This window comes from Trachemys scripta, chromosome 6 (assembly GCF_013100865.1).
Source record: "Trachemys scripta elegans isolate TJP31775 chromosome 6, CAS_Tse_1.0, whole genome shotgun sequence".
NCBI lineage: Eukaryota > Metazoa > Chordata > Testudines > Emydidae > Trachemys > Trachemys scripta.
This window is the reverse complement of record NC_048303.1, coordinates 69195463-69217813: the sequence shown is the minus strand read 5'-3', so window position 1 is coordinate 69217813 and position 22351 is coordinate 69195463. Positions and strand designations below refer to the sequence as shown.

The following is a 22351-nucleotide window of genomic DNA, read 5'->3' as shown; positions in this document are numbered from 1 at the left end:
ATATCATTCACGGTTACCTGGTTGAAATGGGGTGATTTTATTAAGGGGACATTCAGAGGTGCCCATTCCTGCTTGGCTGAACAGAAATGTTCTCCGCTGTTAGCCACGTGGTAGGGGGGAGGGGTGAAGTGATCATCCCAGAGAATTGTGGGGGCGGGGTAGTTGGGTTTGTGCTGCATGTTAACCCGGAAACCGCAGCCCCTCCTTTTACATTGCAAACCCATTTTAAATGGCCAACCCAATGGGTGCTTGGTATGGGAAATGAGGGCGCTACTGTTTGAAACCATTCCCACATGTTAAGAAGGTGAAAAAAGCCAAAAGACTGTGGCTTACCATGGCTGCCTGCAAGCTGAAATCTGTTGCCTGGCACTGCGTGAGTGATCTCTTACACCAAACCGGCCTGCCCTCAATATAAGAGGAAAAATGCGACCTTGTAACGAAAGCACATGTGCTGTGTAATGTGAACAGCAAAATTTAACGTGAAAGAGTGTACCCATTGTTCTCTAAAATGGGTCTTTTTTAACCACCTCTCCCTTCTCCTCCACCAGCTGCAAATGTTTCTCCTTCACAGAGGCTAGTGAAGATTAGAAGGAGAAAACGGCAGACTCGGGATGATATGTTCTCGGAGCTCCAGATGTCCTCCCACTCTGATAGAGCACAGCAGAATGCGTGGAGGCAATGTCAGAGTGCAAACAAGCACAATATGAACGAGAGGAGAGGTGGCGGGCTGAATCGCGGGCTGAAGAGAGCAAGTGGCGGGCTGAAGAGGATAGATGGCATCAGTTTGCTGACAAAAGGCAAAAGTCGATGCTCCGGCTGCTGGAGCATCAAACTGATATGCTCCAGCGTATGGTTGAACTGCAGGAAAGGCAGCAGGAGCAGAGACCGCCGCTACAGCCCCTGTGTAACCAACAGCCCTCCTCCCCAAGTCCCATTGCCTCCTCACCCAGACGCCCAAGAACACGGTAGGGAGGCCTCCGGCCACCCAGTCACTCCACCCCAGATGATTGTCCGAGCATAGGAAGGCTGGTCTTCAATAAGTGTTAAAGTTTTAAAGTTTTAAACTGCAGTGTGTCCTTTTCCTTCCCTCCTCCCCCACTCATCCCGGACTACCTTGGCAATTATCCCCCTAGTTGTGGGATGAATTAATAAAGAATGCATGAATGCGAAGTAACAATGACTTTATTGCCTCTGCAAGCGGTGCTCGAAGATGGGAGGGAAGGGTGGAGTGGTTAGTTTACAGGGAAGTAGTGTGAACCGGTGGGGGGGCGGAGGGTTCATCAAGGAGAAACAAACAGAAGTTTCACACCGTAGCCTGGCCAGTCACAAAACTCGTTTTCAAAGCTTCTCTGATGCGCACCATGCCCTGCTGTACTCTTCTAACAGCCCTGGTGTCTGGCTGCGCATAATCAGCGGCCAGGCGATTTGCCTCAACCTCCCACCCCGCCATAAATGTCTCCCCCTTACTCTCACAGATATTGTGGAATGCACAGCAAGCAGCAATAACAATGGGGATATTGTTTCGCTGAGGTCTATCTGAGTCAGTAAGCTGCGCTAGCACGCTTTTAAACGTCCAAATGCACATTCCACCACTATTCAGCACTTGCTCAGCCTATAGTTGAACAGGTCCTGACTACTGTCCAGGCTGCCTGTGTACGGCTTCATGAGCCATGGCATTAAGGGGTAGGCTGGGTCCCCAAGGATCACAATAGGCATTTCAACATCCCCAACGGTTATTTTCTGGTCCAGGAAGAAAGTCCCTTCCTCCAGCTTTCGAAAAAGACCAGAGTGCCTGAAGACGTGAGCATCATGTACCTTTCCCGGCCATCCCACATTGATGTTGATGAAACATCCCTTGTGATCCACCAGGGCTTGCAGCAGCATTGAAAAGTACCCCTTGCGGTTTATGTACTCGGTGGCTTGGTGCTCTAGTGCCAAGATAGGGATATGGGTTCCGTCTATCGCCCCACCACAGTTTGGGAATCCCATTGCAGCAAAGCCATCCACTATGACCTGCACGTTTCCCAGAGTCACTACCCTTGATATCAGCAGGTCTTTGATTGCCCTGGCAACTTGGATCACAGCAGCCCCCACCGTAGATTTGCCCACTCCAAATTGATTCCCGACTGACTGGTAGCTGTCTGGCGTTGAAAGCTTCCACAGGGCTATCGCCACTCACTTCTCAACTGTGAGGGCTGCTCTTATCCTGGTATTCTGGTGCTTAAGGGCAGGGGAAAGCAAGGCACAAAGTTCCCTGGTCACCCCCTACAGGAGGCTGTGGATGCGTCATGGATGGGCCGAGAGGACGAGGCCCTGGGCGGGTTTGAGTGTCGCAATGGGACAGCGACCGTGACGAGGGGCATGTGGATGTGGGACCAGCCCCTCTGGGTCCAGGCCCAGGCACAAAGTTCCATGAAAGTGCCCTTACGCATGCAAAAGTTTCGCAGTCACTGGGAATCGTCCCACACCTGCAACACGATGTGGTCCCACTAGTCTGTGCTTGTTTCCCAGGCCCAGAATCGGCATTCCACAGCATGAACCTGCCCCAGTAACACCATGATTTGCACATTGCTGGGGCCCGTACTTTGTGAGAGGTCTATGTCCATGTCAATTTCCTAATCACTCTTGTCGCCGTGCTGCAATCGCTGCAATCGCCTCCTCGCCTGATCCTGGTTTTGCTTTGGCATGTCCTGGCTCTGCATATACTCCAGGACAATGCGTATGGGTGTTCATAGTGCTCATAATTGCCGCGGTGATCTGAGCGGGCTCCATGATCCCAGTGCTATGGCATCTGGGCTGAAAAAAGGCGCGAAACTAGTGTCTGATGGAGGGCGGGAGGGTGGGGCGAGTGACGACATGGCGTACAGGTACAGGTACAGGGAATTAAAATCAACAAAGGTGGCTGTGCATCAGGGAGAAACACAAACAACTGTCACACAGAATGGCCCCCCCAAAGATTGAACTCAAAATTCTGGGTTTAGCAAGCCGTTGATTTCACGGAGGGAGCGGGAAGCAAATGAATCCAGAACAAATCTGGTCCATCTATTTTTACATCTTAAGCTGGCAGCAGACGGTGCAGCATGACTGATAGCCCTCGGCATCTTCTGGGTGCTTGGCAGAAAATGCTGTATTACGACTGCTAGCCATGATCATCAAGACGATTCAATAGGACTGCCGGGTCTCCAGGAGACAAAATAAAGAATCAGATGCCCAGAGTGAAAAGTTTGGTTCAGTATTTCTTAGAGGAATCTGCTGAAGAAGTTTTCCGGGTGCCTCTGATTGAACTCACTGAGGAATATGATGATGACGGATATCAATCGTAATGCACCATCCACTGCCAAAAGGCAAGGAGCTGTTGCTGTATAGCAATGCAGCTCCACATCTGCCAGCACCCAGATAGCCTATGACGGCTACCAGTCATACTGCACCGTCTACTGCCAAAAGGCAATTAGTTGCTGCTGTGTAGCAATGCAGCCCCACATCTGCCAGCACCCAGATGACATATGGTGACGGTGAGCTGAGCTGAGCTGAGCGGGCTCCATGCTTGCCGTGGTATGTTGTCTGCACAGATAACCCAGGTAAAAAGGCGCGAATCAATTGTCTGCCGTTGCTCTGATGGAGGGGGAGGGGCCTGACGACATGTACCCAGAACCCCCCGCGACACTGTTTTTACATCATCAGGCATTGGGATCTCAACCCAGAATTCCAATGGGCGGCGGAGACTGCGGGAACTGTGGGATAGCTACCCACAGTGCAACGCTCCGGAAGTTGACCTAGCCTCGGTACTGTGGGTGCGGTCTGCCGACTTAATGCACTTAGAGCATTTTATGTGGGGACACACACAATCGACTGTATAAAACCGATATCTATAAAACCAGCTTCTATAAATTTGACCTAATTTCGTAGTGTAGACATACCCAGAGTTAATCAGGAATAGCTATTCCGAAATAAGTCCCTCTCTCAGGCTGGTTGGCCCTTTAAGGCAAGTTGGACTGAGCCTTGCCCATGACCTAGCAGTTACCCGTTAATCTTTCCTCTGATCTAGCCAGGTAGGGATAATTAGTGATCCCAGCTGGGTGTAATAGAGTTAGAATGACTGACCCCAGCCACAGAGGACAACTTAAATGGAGCTGAGCTCAGTTGAGGGAAGAAGACCCGGGAGAGGGGAGGTAGGGAGTTCTCTCTCACTAGGAAGGCAGAAGAAATAGAATCAATCCCTGTAATGGGCCTGAAACAGGGACAAGATCCAGGGAGAGACTGCAGAGATGGCAGGACTCTTTGGAGAAAAGCCCACAAGGAGTAGAGTAGATTGTTGTGTCAGGGAACAAAAACTATTCAGACTTGTTTTGATTTTCATTTGGACCTTTCGGTTACCTCAGGTAGGGTTTGAACTTTGTGACTTGGCCAGAAGGCTGAGGGTATGTCTATACTTACCTCCGGGTTCGGCGGTAAGCAATCGATCTTCTGGGATCGATTTATCGCGTCTTGTCTAGACGCGATAAATCGATCCCGGAAGTGCTCGCCGTCGACACCGGTACTCCTGCTCCGCAAGAGGAGTACGCGGAGTCGACGGGGGAGCCTGCCTGCTGCGTGTGGACCAGCGGTAAGTACCTTGTAGTTCGAATTAAGATACTTCGACTTCAGCTACGTTATTCACGTAGCTGAAGTTGCGTATCTTAGTTCGAACTGGGGGTTAGTGTGGACCAGCCCTGAGCCATGGAAGATCTGTTAGAGGCAGATGCCTGCAAAAGGCACTGGAAAAAAGGAGACCACTGACATTATGGGGGAGGGGAGAGGTAGGGCACTCCAGGGAGCAGTTTTCCCCACCCTACTCCCCATGTAGACAAACCCTAACCCTTTCTGTCCCCAAACAGGAGCAGCAACTGCCTCCTTTTAGGAGACGGAGTCCTCCTCCAGTAATCTATCAACATCACTCTTTTGACCAGCAAGGACTACCATAGGACCATTCAAAGTCTTTCCACACAGACCTTTCTGCAACATCATGTTCTGCTAACCTCCTTCCACTTACATTTCTTTTTTAACAGTTAACATCCAGTCCATGCTCTGTATTATTGCTCTGTATTGCTAGGACAGAACACATTAATTGAACAGAATTTTCAAATATTTGAGCTTTTAGTCCATGGATAACAGATCACTATAGACAAGGATGATACAGTAAAATAATGTGCTATGATTATACACTGTTGAAATAAATTCAAACCTTTATTAAGGTAACTTGGAGAAATACAGATGTCTATTTTTTAACCTACCTATAGCAGGCATGTTGGACAGGGCCACATAACTGGGATGATGGACAATTATGATATTAAAGGTTGCCTTCATGGCAGGTTCATCAAAGCAGGGATAAACAGTCCTGGCATATGTTGGTTCAAGCTGTGATGCAATCAGCATACTAAATTGGAAATACAGATATGGTTAATCCAGCATGTTGTAGCTGATCAAAACCATTATATAGTGCACAAAATCTGCCAAGTTAGAAAAAGAAAGGTAAATCATATACATATGTGGATTTAGAAAAGGGTTAGTCATTATTTAGAGAAATCTATGACTCAGTTGTCCCCCACAAAGATCCATGTGCAGATTTGTGCGTTGTTTGATTCAGCCATTTTAATGGCTAATTCTTTTCTTACATGTCTTTCTTTTCTAACTGAAGAGTTCACATTTTTATGTATTTGTTCTTACCGCTTGTGGTAGTTTGGAAGATGGCTTTTGGGCAGAGTGCAGTGGGCCGGGGAGAAGCCAGTGGACCCAATGGCCAAATTTTCAAAAGCATCCACTGGTTTTGGGTGCCCAACATTAGACAATCGAGGAAAATTCTTACTGGAGAGAATCAGGGAAGATACTGACAGAGGGGGAGGGATAGCTCAGTGGTTTGAGCATTGGCCTGCTAAACCCAGGGTTGTGAATTCAATCCTTGAGGGAGCCATTTAGGGAACTGGGGAAAAAATCTGTCTGGGGATAGATGACCTCCTGAGGTCCCTTCCAACCCTGATATTCTATGATTCCCTGTACAAACCAAATGCAGATGCATAACTGTAACAGGGATTGGAGGCAGATCTACAGGTAGACCACGAGAGGATACAGCTGGAAATGAACCACCTGTGTTTTGAAAACCAGCTGCTTGAGGATGGGTATCACCAAGGTGAGAGAGAAGATGGTTAGTGCCAATGTGAGACAGAAGACAGGGAGTGCCACTGACAGCATGAGGAAAGAGAGAAGGATGGGGAATGTCAATATCATCTTGAAATGGACAGATTGTACCCACAAAACCCTAATCCGGTAGGTGAAACCAGACGCCCATGTATCTGTCCCAATGGGTGGCAGAGACTCCAAATTATTTCCTTGCTTTAAGGAAGGGAATGATATGGATGTGTTTCTAAATGCTTTTAAAATGGGGTGTGAATTGAATAAGATAGGGCAGGAGGACATGATCTGGTGCCTAGCTCCATTACTATCACAAACGAAGGACTTAGACATTTTCACCCTTATGGACAGAGAGAAATATAAAGATCATGGGCAACATAAACAAGCTTTCTTGCCAAAGTTCAAACTTCTCCCTGCATATAGAAGGTCTGGGGAGTTCAGAAAAAAAGGGACATGATCTATGCTGAGGTTTCAATTGAAATTATGGGCTATATAAGAAAATGGGGAACTGGTTGGAGGGTTTCCATGGTCGATGAGGTCTATGAATTAATGGGCTTAGAACAATTCCTTAAACTCTGCTACCCCAACCTGAAATAATGGTTAATAGACAAAGATTCTAGAGGCATGACCGTATCTGGGAAATGGGCCGACTAACATGCAGACAGCCCATTGGCAGTTGAAAGAAAAATCAAGGGAGATAGCACAAATCTGACCACCCAATCAAGACCCCCTGCTCCCCCCCGAAGGGACTAAATCCAGAAATAGTAGAAGGCAAACCATAATAAGGGCCCAAAAAGGGAACCTGGAGAGCTGATATGTTTTTATTGCCATAAAAGTGGTCATAAGACAAAATAATGCCTGGTGCTAGGGAGATCAGAGGCTAGTTGTAGCACACAGCAGGTCCAGGTGGCAATGACTCCACTACCAGTGGAACCAAAACTAGTCCTATCAGTGAACTTGACTCTATCAGACTCCAAATGGGAACCAATTAAACACTGTTTCCCAGTGGAGGTGGATGGGAAACACCCCAACGATGGAGGGATACTGGAACCCAAGTAACTGGTATGCCCATGAGCAGTGGACCCCTCATGGATCAGTCCAGATAGACTCATAACCATTCAGGGAATAATAGGTCCCCATTTCCATGTCCCTGTGGCTCCGATCCACCTGAAATGGGGTGGCAACCAGGGCCCAAACACTATTGGGGTACCCTCCCAACTACCAGAAGAGGTCTTGCTAGGAAATGACCTACAGTCCTGGGCCTGCGCTACTTTTATGGTTACTTGGAGCCAAAAACAGAAAGCCACAGCCCCTGCCTCAGACCGAGCTGAAAGTTGGCACACAGCTTTGAGCTGCTGCCTGACAGTGTAAGTGCATGGCCTGGGCCTAGGCAGAGTCCTCCTGATTCCCCCTCTGAGGTCTGTGTAAGTGGGCCCCAGTGATCAGACTAAGCTCTCCCAGTTTCCGCTTTGGAAATCAAGCAGAAACAATTAACCTTGACCCCTTGACCCCTCAAGGAAAACCTAGCGCGGCAGCAGACTCCCCTGGCAACTTCCTGGCAGGATGGCACCTGGAAAGGTTTCTCTGGGATCAGAGGTTGCTTTACATAGAGTGGATGCTCCTTAAGACTGTTGAGCCACGGAGTGTACAGAGACAATTGGTGGTATCACAAAAGTACCATCTTAGACTACTCAGGCTAGTTGGGACACTTGGGAATACAGCTCAGCAAACAGCACTTACTCCAGAATTTCTACTGGGCTTGGGTTTTTGAGGCAGTGCAAAAATACAGTAAGAGCTGTGACCCCTGTCAGAGGGTGGGAAATGGCTGGAATAAGGGCAAGGCTGTCCTGATTCCTCCTCCCATTATAGAGGAACCCTTTCAGAGGATTGCTATGGACATTGTGGGACCCCTTACTAAAACTACCCATATGGAGAAAAAATATATTATTGTGGTAGTACTGCTATCAAGAAGTGGTAGCTCTCCTCCATAGAGGCAGACAAGTTGGCTGATACCTTGCTAACAACATTCAGCCGGGGGCAGGGGCGGTTTTCCCTGAGGTGTTGATTGATCACGGGGCAAATTTATGTCTGCCCTACATGAAGGGCTATGGGAGAAATATGCGGTTCCACAATTTTGGTTGTCTCCCTACTACCCCCACACTACCAGGCTGGTTGAGAGATTTAATGGAATCCTTAAAATAATATTGAAAATTTTGTGGACCAACAGCCTGGTGATTGGGATAAATATTTACCTGACCTGTTATTTGCCTATTGGGAGGTTCTCCAGGAATCCACAGGATTCTCCCCTTTGGAACTTCTCTATCGGAGAAGGGTACAGGGCCCCCTGGACCTAATGAGGGCAGAGTGGGAACGTACGGCCTCTCCCAAGGGAATGTCCATGGTGGAGTACTGGTTGGTTTCTGGGAAAAAATTCACTGAGCTCCTGAGTTTTCACCGACAGAATCTATCTAGAGCTTGGAAGAAACAGAAAGTCTGGCATGACCACACCACATGTGCTCTGACGTATGGTACAGGGGACCAAGTTATGATGGTCATTCTAGTGTTAGAGGCACTGCACATGTGCTGTCAGTGCCAAATCCTGAGCATAAAGTGGTTTGATGTTGTGGAAAATGTCACAATCTCGCTCCAGCATATATAGATAACATATCTATTTTCAGTCAGATTTGGGAAGAGCATGTGACCCCTGTAAGGAAGATGCTTTACAGCATTCAGATGGTAGGAAAAATGCAAGGTGGGGATGTCAGAAGTGGGCTATTCTGACCATGGAGTGGAGAGGGGCTGCATAAAACCAGAGCCTGCAAGCGTGGAGGTTATTAAGAATTGCCCCACTCCCCAGACACAAAAACAAGGTACAATTCTTTATTGGGATGGCCAGATATTACCAGAGGTTGTCCCTCACTGATCTATGTGTAAGAAGGGTAAGTCAGGCAAGGTTATCTGGTCCAAACAGAGTCAATGCAACTTCTGTGAACTGAAAGAAGCCATAAGTACAGACCCAGTTCTGGTATATCCAGACTTTGAAAAGGCTTCCATGGTATTCACAGATGCCTCTGACTCAGGCTTAGGGCTGTGCTGATGCAAGCTGATGAAAAGAGGAGAGGCACCCCAGAGTGTATGGGAGCAAGAAATTGCATCCCTGAGGAAAAACAACTATGCAACAATGGAAAAAGAATGTTTGGTTATGGTGTGGGCCCTCAGCAAACTACAGCCCTACTCTTTTGGATGACATTTCACTGCATGCAGTGACCATTTCCCACTCACCTGGCTACATCAAATAAAAAGACAAATGCCACATTGCTAAAATAGAGATTAGTGCTCCAAGATTAAGATGGAAATGATTCTTGTTAAAGGGAATGCAAATTTGGTTGTTGATGCCCTGTCCAGGAAATAAGAAAATGCATTTCCCTAGGATGCAGGCCAACCACCCTAGGCCATATCTATATGTACAGCGCTGCATGTGTACTGATACAGCTGTGCCACTGCAGCACCTGAGGTGAAGATGCTCTACGCCAAGAGGAGAGAGCTCTCCTGTCAGCATAAAAAACCGCCTCCACAAGCAGCATGAGCTATGTCGGCATGAGACGCTCTCCCCCCAACACAGCGCTGTGCACACAAATGCTTATGTCGGTGTAATTTATGTCACTCAGGGGAGTTGAATATTCACATCACGGGGGAGGGACAGCTCAGTGGTTTGAGCATTGGCCTGTTAAACCCAGGGTTGTGAGTTCAATACTTGAGGGGGAAATTTAGGGATCTGGGGCAAAAATCTGTCTGGGGATTGATCCTGCTTTGAGCAAGGGGTTGGACTAGATGATCTCCTGAGGTCTCTTCCCACCCTGATATTCTGTGATCCTTGAGCAACATAATTTTTTTAGGCAGGCTGTAGTGTAGACATAGCCCTAGTTAAACCCACTTTGGCAGGGGAGATGCGATAGATGGCAATTTCCTGCACTATCCTTGGAAAGCTTTATAGTATTAAGTTTTTTGTATTATTTTGAGCTGGGATTATATGTAACCCCACTAGAGGGGAGATGTGATGTGAAGTCTGGTAGTTCAAAGGACTATATTGAAAATGTGCCAGACAAAAATAAACTTTTTGACAATAAGTGTGGAGTTCCTGAGGAATACTTAGGGAGAGGTTAATGCAAATTCCCCTTCTCCGGTTATGCAAAAACTCAGCCTTTTGCAGCTAAGCCCTGAGGAAGGGGTCATTGTCTGCTGATTATCTCTTCTCAGAGACAGGAGATCAAGGACTTGTATAAAGAAACTGCTCAACTGCCCAGCCAGGGATCTGGTTCTGAATCTGAGATTGTCATGAACATGTAACAACAGGGCAAACCCAGTTGTGGGTTTTGAAGGACTGACCAGAGCTTGAGGATGGAGTTGGGCGTGATCTCTGGTAAGCATTTTTGCTCACCTAAAGATCTTTTATTGTTTTTAATGTTCTCCCTGTAAGAATAAAAGTGCTTGCTTAGAAAGAGTTCTGCGGTAACCTATAATTGCAAGCAACACACAGCTCATAGCCTCTCTAGAAAGAAAACAAAGTACAGCTGGTGGCCTTTTAGGCAGTCTGGCTTGCTGGGGATATCACAGTGTAAATCCAGGAAGTTGTGCAGCCTTAAAGAACTCCAGTCAGGGTGGAGTGAGACATGGGTCTCTGCCCAAGAGGTAATGGCTGGGAGCCAGAAACCTTTAAATGGGTGCCCTCAAGAGACCACAGAGGAGGAATACAGGGGCAGTTACCTTTAAACTATGATAGCCCTCCCTTAGGGTTTCCACAGAGTTAGAGAGCTCCTTTAATCTCAATGGATTCCATAGAAGCTGCAATGGCATAGGCTATGTAGGGGGTGGACCTAATGAGTATATCAGTGCATAAATCTGCCACCCTAACCATGCCCCTCCCCAGCCAGCAATGCCCAGTATTGGGGTAGCACTTGCTGTTGGTCTTAGGAGATGTTGTGGGCACCTTGCACCATTGCAAACTCCCCAACCACAGTGGAATTTCTGTCTCCGGCTCCCCCGCCCCATGCCAAGATTTGTGCCAGTAGAAGCTAGGAGAGAGCCTGCATGAATTTGGTACACTGCCTGCAAATAATTCTCATTACAAAGCATAACACAAATGCTGGCCAAGGCATTATTATAAAAAGAATTAAAGGTTGTTTTTCCAGCAGATTTCCACATAAAAAGAACATAAAAGTAAAATGAAAATGCTTAATCTACTGTACATAAACAGTGGGTGTTTCACCCCAGTACCTCAGGTCAGACAGTGGTATGACTCACTGTTTGTTTGCTTGCTTACTTTTAAAAGATCCTAATGTGACTGAATTGCTTGTAAACTTTATTCCACATTGCAAATCTACCACATTTGACACAAATCAGTCCAAATGGAATTTTATTTTCCTAAGGCCCAGGATTGTATAAGCAGACAAATTAACTCCGCCCCCCCACTATTCCTCTTTTGCACAAATAAATTTGTAGAAAATGAACCTTTTTATAAACTATTTTAAGAAATGCTGTATAACAATGCCAGAGGTTAGCAAAATAAAATCAAAATTAGAGTATTCCCAAATAAGGGCAACCTGACTGTTAACAGGCTCTTTAAGAATAAGGCATGATTATTTCAGCTATTCCAAGTTGTATTTCAACTTGTATGAAATTAACTAAGTTTAAAACACTCAAAATCTTTTTCATCATGTATAAAGACTTCATGTTTATAGGCGATAAACTGGTATTTCTGCAATAACTCCTATTAACACCCTTCTTGCTAGAACATAATAGTATTAGGATGACACTGGAAGTACAACAGTCTCCACCTTCTCCCCTGTCCCAACTGTTTAGGAAAGTAACATTTCTGAAATTGTTAACACTGTTTACACACAACTACAAATTTTAAAAAGCTGTTTACAACCACGTTGAACTCATGTGAACCATGTATGGGAATTGAATTTTAAAGATAGCTTAATGTAAACCATCTTAGTTTTAGGGTGGACAACTGGCCTTAGTATGTAACTGTTAGTGGATCATCCCCAGTAATCCATATTGGTCCTGTTTCTACTCCTTATCAATTGACATAATACAGGCAATTTTGAAAAAAAGCAGAACAGATAGTGGATTGCCCATTAACACCTACCAGTGTTCATTTAAAACATAAGAACACAAGAACGGCCTGTGACGTTACACCCCATAATGCTTTATAGAAATATACTTATGAGTGTAAATACGACATAACTGGAATATATTTTATGCTAGATATGCCACGTAACATATATTTGCAAAGGTTATGTTCTACTGAATGTATGCATCCTATTTGTATGCATGTATCATTTTTATATCTGAAGTTATAAGTGTTGGCTCTATGCTTGTATTTAAAGTCTTTGCTGTAGGAAGCACATAAGGCAGATTTGGTCAACATAGTGTGAAGGGGTTATTCAAGTAATGGGGAGTACTTAACTAACAATGGACTTTGGGAGATGCCAATCCACATCTAAGCTTTCCTGGGAACGTTCAAACTAACATGTAAACAATGGCGTCGGCCTGCAAAAATCTGAATCATTCATAGACATGTGACTTGCCCAGGTGACTGCAAAACTCCATCTTGTTGAGGGTATTTTACACAGGAGAACAGAGGGGTTTCCACCCACAAGAGAAAAACTATACAAGCCCCTGGAAACTCCTCCATTTGGTCTTCAGCTGGCTCAGAAGATAGTCTCAACCCCAAAGAGATGTCTGAAAGAAACTGGAACAAAGGACAGTAACTACAGGGGTGTGAGTGATTGCTGAACCCAGACTAGGAAGGAGTCTAGTCTGTCAAAGAAGCTTATTGGAACATCTCTGAGGGTGAGATTTACCTGCGTTTAGTTTCCTACTGTATTAGGCTTAGACTTGCATGTTTTTGTTTTATTTTGCTTGGTAATTTACTTTGTTCAGTCTGTTATTACTTGGAACCACTTAAATCCTACTTTTTACATTTAATAAAATCACTTTTTGCTTATTAATTGACCCAGAGCAAGTAATTAATTCCTGGGAGAGTAAACAGTTGTGTATATCTCTCTATCAGTGTTATAGAGGGCGAACAATTTATGAGTTTACCCTGTATAAGCTTTATACAGACTAACGCAGATTTATTTGGGGTTTGGACCCCATTGGGTACTGGGCATCTGGGTGCTAGAGACAGGAGCATTTCTTAAACTGTTTTCAGTTAAGCCTGCAGCTCTCGGGGGACATGGCTCAGACCTGGGTCTGTGTTTGTGGCAGGCTAGCCTGTCTGGCACAACAAGACAGGGTACTGAAGTCCCAAGCTGCCAGGGAAAATGGGCTCAGAGGTAATCCCAGCACATCAGGTTGCAGTCCCAAGGGGATCCTGTGACCCAACCTGTCATACGGCCATACTGGATCAGACCAAAGGTCCATCTAGCTCAGTATCCTGTCTTCCGAAAGTGGCCAATGCCAGGTGCCCCAGAGGTAATGAACCAGGTAATCATCAAGTGATCCATTTCCTGTCACTCATTTCCAGCTTCTGGCAAACAGAGGCTAGGGATACCATCCTTGCCCATCCTAGCTAATAGCCATTGATGCACCTATACTCCATGAATTTATATAGTTCTTTTTTAAACCCTGTTATAGTCTTGGCCTTCACAACATCCTCTGACAAAGAGTTCCATAGGTTGATCATGCATTGTGTGCAGAAACACTTCCTTTTGTTTGTTTTAAACCTGCTGCCTATTAATTTCATTTGGTGACCCCTAGTTCTTGTGTTATGAGAAGCAGTAAATAACTTGTGAGTCTTCAAGAATCAGTTACATTTGCTATCAGAGGGCAAGACTGTATGTATATAGAATGGGTACTAAGAAAAATTGCACTGATTAGGATAGTACCCCAAAATCCTAAGATTTAGATGAAATTAAGCCAGTACTTTAGTACAAATTCCATAGGGACATACACTACTCTTGATCTGAGCACACAGCACTCTATTCACAGCAGTGAAAGTTCTGCATGTAGTCTGATGGTAAAACATGCCTCCCAAATTCTATGGACTTAATCCAATACAACTGAAGTAGGACGAAGGAAGACAAGAGTATCTTTAAAACACCTTTCTGCCTCCCCTAATCCTGACAATGACTCTCCTAGCTATTTGCCACCCATGGATTCCCCAGCTTGACCCCCCATAAGGATAGTTTTCAAGCTATTTTGTACTGTCTGACCAGTGCAAAGCATCCAGAAGTGGGGCCAGGCTTATATTTGACTCCATTTGATGCTGTAAGCACTGCAGAAATGTACTCCATAGTGGCTACAAATAGTGCCTTCATTTTTCATTTCCCCCACACACACACTTCAAGACCTGATTAAGTGTGTAACTTAGATCACTTGCCATTATCTATAATCAAACAGACCATTAATGGTTATTGTATTCATATTACTTTTTTCTTATTTGTGAGTTTAGTGCTTATGAGAGGACTAGAGAGCTCTTGCTCTATAAGAATTATAGCACAGATGGACACAGGTTTTCCACACCAGTTCACCAATGTGCCTCAACTCTGATTTGGCAAAATGAGAGAGAAGTTCATTCTCAATGCCAATTAAGCCTTTTGCCTCTATTAAACTGCCAATAGCTATGTGAACATCTGAGCAGGAGAAACTGTTAGCACAAAGTGATAGAAAACCATTATCTTCTGCAAGTTATACAGTGGCTTTACCAAAATGACTATCAACCTAGATTTGAACTGAAGACCTAGAGATGAAAGGTGTCCTATTACAGGTGTTGGCAACCTTCCAGAAGTGGTGTGCCGAGTCTTCATTTATTCACTCTAATTTAAGGTTTCGCGTGCCAGTAATACATTTTAACGTTTTTAGAAGGTCTCTTTCTATAAGTCTAGAATATACTAAACTATTGTTGTATGTAAAGTAAATAAGGTTTTTAAAATGTTTAAGAAGCTTCATTTAAAATTAAATTAAAATGCAGAGCCCCCCGGACCGGTGGCCAGGACCTGGGCAGTGTGAGTGCCCATGAAAATCAGCTCGCATGCCGCCTTCGGCACGCGTGCCATAGGTTGCCTACCTCTGCCCTATTACATAGTGCCTGGGCTATCCAATCCTCCACTAGAATTAGTCTTCTAAAATAATTAAAATAACCTTGTCAGGTACCTTATTAGACCTTACAAATGATGTCCCAAAAATACATCCATACTGCAGGAGAAGGATTGAGTTTCTGCAGCACAAACTGCGAGAGACTCAGAGCTAGGAAACTGCAACTATGGTAAGATTGAAGACTTCACTCTGAAAGAAGGAGAAGTTATAAAATAGTGTTGCATGGATCAAGTTCAGAGAAAGTCATTTAAAATAAGGAAAGATATGGAAAAATTGACTTAAGAACATCAAGAATGTAGACAAGAACAGATAAGCAAAGCAACATGTTAAATCTGCAACCCATAGACTTCCTTTGATTCAATCTACTGTCTGGACATAACTGGAATCTTTTAACCAGACTGCAATCTTACATACCATAGTTGCTACAGGGTAAATTAAGGATAGAATGGAACAATTCATATAAATCTTTTTGCCACTTTACTAAGCTATTTAGGGAGGTTGTACCATAAAATGAAGTCACAACATAAAGAACAGAATGTAAATGAATACTAAGAATACATACACAGGATATTCATTTATATACTTAGTGGTGTAATATTCTATGCCTACTTGTATAAAACTAAAAGGGGCTTTCCAAAGAAATTAAGCAAAGTATTCTAGTTTTCCTTAACTCAAACTCCATAATTAGATAAATACCATTGTATAAAGAGATCCATGAAAGAACGGATGAAGATTGCAGGAAAAATAGAAGAAATTTGTACAAATAAGCTCCTATTGTTTTTCTCTCAGGCCAACCAACTTCTCAACACACACACACACACACACACACACACACACACACACACACACACACACGGAAAAAAGCAGTCAGTGGAAGTTAAATTCTCCAGATTTAGTATCAGTGGAGTAGGTTATCTGAAAGTCACATGACACTTATTTCAATAAAACAAAAAAAATAAGTTTTTTTTTATTATTGGTGTGTGTTCATGCATGAATGGATTTTTTTTTTAGCAAAATGAATATTATCTATTTGGCACATTCTCGTAATATCCAACCGCTGATAGACAACATAATCTAGTAAACTAATCAGTAGGTTGGGACCCAAGAATGCCAGAATTCTAATTCTAGCTCTATTGACCTTGAGCAATTCACTACTCCTTAAATTATTAAAGGTGAAAAAAAATTTAAAATCCCATTTTCTGATGTGTTTTGTTTACCTTGTGCATCTCAGTTTGGACAATGAAAAATCAATGAATTAAGTTTCATTTTTGTTTAATGAGTTTTGTTTCCAGATTCTTAGGATGAAATTTGCCAGCACAAAGTCTATGCAGCATGTAGGCACATAATTGCTATTTTGCAGGTTAATTTATTTAAAATGAATGTTTTTATATAACTTGTACTGGACCAAGTTTAAGTTGATAGTGTCTCTATATTGCGTGCACAGTTTTTTGAAAGTGTAAAGCACTGTCATTGGTGACTTGATTTTTATAGTTGCAGTTAAGCAAATGCTAACATCCATACCACCTAACAAAAACATTCACAGACTCCTCCACTCTACATCTAAGTACCATTTTATTCCAACATACACCTGCAGTGCATGCATCTAATTCCTCAACAAAAACAAAACAAAAAAACACACTCAAACACCACAGCCTTAACTCTAACCTTAGCTCAATTAAGATATATTCTCTGCAGACAGACATACAGGTGAAGTGCATAATGTGTCATATGTACATGAAAACATCTGAGGTCAGAGTTAAGGTTTTGCATTTGAGTCTGACTATGATACATTGGATGTGTGTGCTGTCCTAGTCCCTCATATTAACATTAATGGAAGGGAAGATCTGAAGCAGTCAGAGCACAGAGCAGCATAGCTTTTATGGTTTGCCAGAGTGAAGCCCCACTCCGGGAGACCTGAGAAAGTTTACTGGACTAGAAGTAGCGTTGGCAAGCTTAGCAAGTGTGAGAGGTTGGGGAGAAGGAGACATGCAGGATGGTAAGAAGGATGGGGAGCAAAACTGGAAGCCGAGTGGCAAATTCCACGTTTGTCAACTTTAGCACAAAGCATGTTCATGTGATGGGGATAGGTCAGGGAAGCTAATGGCAACAGTGATGTGGAGCTTGTTGCTCCCCTACTGAGCTCTTTTGTCTAGGATGAACTTCCTGTAATTCCCCAGAAGGGGGGTCCTGCTCTGACAAGCCTGTAGAATTCCTTGAGACTAGGAGTAGTACTGCCAAGGGAGAGCTTGGCAACACAACTTGGAGCTTGGGGAGGAGGCATGAATAACAAGAATCACGGATGATGGAGTGGGAAGGCATTGTGGCAACTAAGGTACAGGCTGTAACAGTAAACTAGGGAGGGAGATGAGGCCAGGAAAGCAGCCTGGGAGAACAGAAGTGGCCAGCAGATCTGGGCTGTTCAGATTTGTCTTTGCAGACCTAGAGTAGGTATCGATGAACACTAGAAAAACAACTCCCCATCTATTTCATTTTAAAATTTGAATATTGACTTTCCCTGAGCTATTATGCTAATGTGTGTGAGAAACTTGTACTTTATGGGGACTGTAGTTCTTTAGCTACAGGAGGCTGAAAGATGTCTGAGCTGCATTTTGCACTATGGTTTTACCCACATAATTGGTTTTGGGAATTGGTTCTATGGTGGACACCTAGGCTAATATAAATAAGGGGCTCCAGGATCTTTTTGCAAGCCTTCAACTATTTGGTCCGGTTTATAACATCAGATAATCACAGGAAAGGCAACTACAGCTTCTATATAACTGCAACAATGCTGACCATTTAGTGCTCTTTTGAGAGGGTACCAGTGCCAATAATCCAGCAACAGTTAACTTTAACAGACACAAGCTTTTGCCCAATCTCCCCGCGCAATTACACTGTGACTTGTTATGAAAAATAGATTGGGCAATGTATGTTGTAGTGACTTTTTTCCTTTATAGAGGATCTGCTAACACATTATCTAATAACAAACTGTATGGTCGTGTAAACCTGAAAGGCAGAGGATGGAGGAGAGATATTCCTGTTGTCAGACAAGTCTACTTTATTTTTATAGTGTCTTTTATATGTTCTATAGCCACAAAAGTTCTTTTCTTGTTTAACTCCACATAACAGACAAAGTGAGAACTTAAGCTACCAGCAAAGGAGAAATTTTCTTCAGCTAAGATCAGATACAAAATAGAGACACCACTTTCTCTATTTCCTGGCATACACCTAGAGGACATTACTAACTAGATGTGTGTGTATTGCAAATTTGTATTGATTTTCCTAAAATGCAAGATGTGTTCAGATCTGAGGTTTTGGTTTCAGTTTCCTCCATCTCTAAAAAGCTTATAATTCCTTTTTGGGAAAAGAGGAAAGAAGAGAGATACCTGGCTGTGTGTTCCCCCCGCCCCTCTCCCCCAACCCACCAAAACAAGCACTTAGGGCAGTTGTCTTCAGACTGTTTTCATTTGTGGACCACTAAAATTTTTCAAACAGAGGTGCAGACCCCTTTGGAAATCAGACAGTCTGCAGACCCTCATGGGTTCCCGGACCACAGGTTGAAAACCACTGATTTAGGGGATTAGCCAAAGCCCACTGAAGTCAAGGGCAATCTTTCCATTACTTTACATGGGTTTGGATCGGGTCCTCTGATGCTCATCTGATGGCACTATACAAACAAGGGCCTCTAAAGTCAGGAGGAGCTGGTGTTCCAGCCTTTGACCGGAGCCCTTTCCCGGGCGATCATCTCAGAAACTGGCTCGGGAATTAGCCAGCAACTCCTCTGGGGCTGGCTGGAGCAAAGCGCCCTTCGGGGCCACGTTCTCGGAGCTGGGCGCTGAAGTCTGGCACCTGCCCTACGCTAAACCCCAGGCAGCGCTTAGCTGCCCGCTTGCCCGGGCGCCCAGATGCCCCGGCATGTCCCCGCGCGCTCACCTGCTCTGCCCCTGGTCCGTGTAGCGGGTGAGGAAGAGCCCGTCCAGATTCTCGCTCAGGGGCCCCCTGAAGCTGAGCTGCAGCACGTAGCGCCCGCCTGCCCGCAGGCTCCGCCGCAGCTCCAGCACCGCGTACTCCTGCCGCTCCTCCAGCCACAGCTCCGCCACCTCGATGCCGCCGCCGCCGCCGCCGTCCGGCCCCTCGAGCAGGGGCCCCCGCACAGCCGCCCCCCACAGCTCCAGCTCGGAGCTGTGCAGCAGGACGGTGGCCGTGTCCTGGGCGCAGCGCACCGTGATGTTCACCTGCCCGGAGAAGACAAAGGGGCTGGGCTGGCCGGGGCTCAGCCGGGGCCAGAGCCGCAGCTCGTAGTGGAGGGGCAGCAGAGCACGGGGCAGGCGGGAGTTGTCCCAGACCCCCGGCGGGCGCGTACTGCCGGGACTGGGAGTTGGGGGGCAGCAGCCGGCGCCCTCCGCCTCCGGGCCGGCTGTGGGCGAGGGGGGAGCCGCTGCCGCCCGCAGCTCCTCCACCTCCTGCAGGCAGCGCCCGTACAGAGCCCCCAGCACGGCCAAGGCCAGCAGCAGCGCGGCCAGCAGCAGCGCGAGCAGGGCGGCGGGCTTCCTGCCCAGGTAGAAGCCGGAGGCGGCCTTGGGTCCCATGGCAGCAGGCGCCGGGAGCACGGCGCTGCCTAGGGGCGCCCAGTTACTCTCCGAGCTCGGCAGCGAGTGCGGCTGGAGCTGCACTGCACCCTGCGCGCAACAACAAATACCCTGGGAGCGCGGGCGGAGGTGGAGCCCCTCCGGCGAGGGGCAAGGCAGGAGGAAGGGGAGAGGTGCCCACGCTCCCCGCTTGCTCTAGAGGTGGGAAAAGGTAAGAGGCGGATCCACTTGGATCCTGCCCATCTTTGGCCCCAAGCCCTCAAACTGTATCATCAAAAACTGAGAATGAATCTAGACGCTCCACTTTCTCTCTCTCTCTCCCTCACACACACACACACAAATTCCCGATGCATCTCAGCACAATAGTGGGTGAGTCAGACACATTTTAGCCCCCGATTCCTCACATTCTAATGCCTAAATAGAGGACAAGTCTAGCTCCTCCTACAACACCAAAAAATACTTGATCCTGGCACATCCTCACATGCCAGCATCACAAAAACCTAGATCCACTACCTGGCCATACCCAATCAATTTTTGGCCCTCCCCCTTGAAATTCTATGGCATGAACAGAGAACAAGTGTAGCTTCCCCTAATGCACCAAAATAAATAAAAACAATGAGGAGTCCTTATGGCACCTTAGAGACTAACAAATTTATTTGGACATAAGCTTTCGTGGGCTAGAACCCACTTCATCAGATGCATGGAATGGAAATTCAGTAGGCAATACACAGCACATGAAAAGATGGGAGTTGCCTTAGGAGTGGGGGGGTCAGTGCTAAGGAGGCCAATTTAATTAGGGTGGATGTGGCCCATTTCCAACAGTTGACAAGAAGGGGTGAATATCAACAGAGGGAAAATTACTTTTTGTAGTGCTATCAAGGCCAATTCAGTCAGGGGCGGCTCCAGGCACCAGTGCAGCAAGTGTGTGCCTGGGGCAGCAAGCCGCGGGGGACAGCCTGCTGGTCGCCGTGAGGGCGGCAGTCAGGCTGCCTTCAGCAGCATGTCTGCAGGAGATCTGCCAGTCCCGTGGCTTCGGCAGTAATTCAGCGGCAGGGACTCTGAAGGCGGGCACTGGTGAACTTCCCGCAGGCCTGCCGCCGAATCTGCGTGACCAGCGGACTGCCTGCAGGCCTGCCGCCGAAAGCCACCTGACTGCCATGCTTGGGGCAGCAAAAACCATAGAACCGCCCCTGAATTCAGTTATGGTAGATGTGGCCCATTCTCAACAGCTGACAAGAAGGTGTGAGTATCAACAGAGGGAAAATTATTTTTGTAGTGACCCAGCCAGTCCCAGTCTTTATTCAGACCTAATTTGATGGTGTCAAGTTTGCAAATTAATTCCAGTTCTGCAGTTTCTCGTTGAAGTCTGTTTTTGAAATTTTGTTGTTGAAGAATTGCCACTTTTAAGTCTGTTATTGAGTGCCCAGGGAGGTTGAAGTGCTCTCCTACTGGTTTTTGAATGTTACAATTCTTGATGTCTGATTTGTGTCCATTTATTCATTTGCATAGAGACTGTCTGGTTTGTCCAATGTACATGGCAGAGAAGCATTGCTGGCGCATGATGGCATATAGCACATTAGTAGATGCGCAAGTGAACGAGCCCCTGATGGTGTGGCTGATGTGATTAGGTCCTATAATGGTGTCCCTTGAATAGATATGCGGACAGAGTTGGCAATGCGGTTTGTTGCAGGGATTGGTTCCAGGGTTAGTGTTTCTGTTGTGTGGTCTGTCCACATAGCTATTCAAGGGACACCATCATAGGACCTAACCACATCAGCCACACCATCAGGGGCTCATTCACCTGCACATCTACCATCTCTGTCAGGAAGCAACGAAGTTGTGGCTTTTCTGTATCAAGGAAGGCATTATTCCAACAGCCAGTGACTTATCCATTGTTTAGAATCACTTGGCTGATCACCTCACAGGAATTTCTCCCAGAATCATGAGTGGTCTCCGAAGAGCAACATTCAGGGATCCATCTTCAGAGAATGGGGCATTCCATTGGTCGACTTGTTTGCAATGAAAGACAACAGGGACTGCTATCAGTTTTTCTCTCAAGGAGGTCTCAATCTCAAGCCTTCCATCTGAATTGGGGGATCAGCCTCAGTGTATACCTTCCTCCACCCCGGATTCCACTCATCCCTCAGGTTATTCTCAAACTGAAGCTAGATCATACTGAACTAATAGTCAATGCACCAGTCAAGACAATTTTGGTTTTCCAGTCTTCACAGTCTGTCTGTCCAGCCCCCCAGACATCTTCGTCTTCTTCCCAACCTACTGATGCAGCACCACAATTAGATATTGCATCCAGTACTGAGCAGCCTACACCTCACAGCATGGATACTGCATGGTTAGATGAGGAGGAAGGGCAATGTTCAGTGGCATTTCAGCATGTCCTACTTAGTGGTAGAAAGCCATCTACTAATTTGGCCAAGTGGAACATTTTTCAGTTTGATTAATGGTTCAGGGAATTCAGCCAAGACTTGCCTTCGTTC

General features: G+C 45.8%; 1 protein-coding gene across 1 annotated transcript in view; it reads right to left on the bottom strand.

The window, feature by feature from the left end:
• LVRN (laeverin) overlaps positions 1–20033 on the bottom strand; it is a 71716-nt gene extending 51683 nt beyond the window's left edge. Inside the window, exons 1-2 of the mRNA XM_034774584.1 lie at positions 19201–20033; positions 5271–5413 (exon numbers count right to left, since the gene is read on the bottom strand). Coding sequence (XP_034630475.1) covers positions 5271–5413; positions 19201–19856 — 799 coding nt within the window. The 5' untranslated portion in view covers positions 19857–20033. The remainder of the gene's footprint in view (positions 1–5270; positions 5414–19200) is intronic.
• Between the last annotated feature and the right edge of the window lie 2318 nt (positions 20034–22351).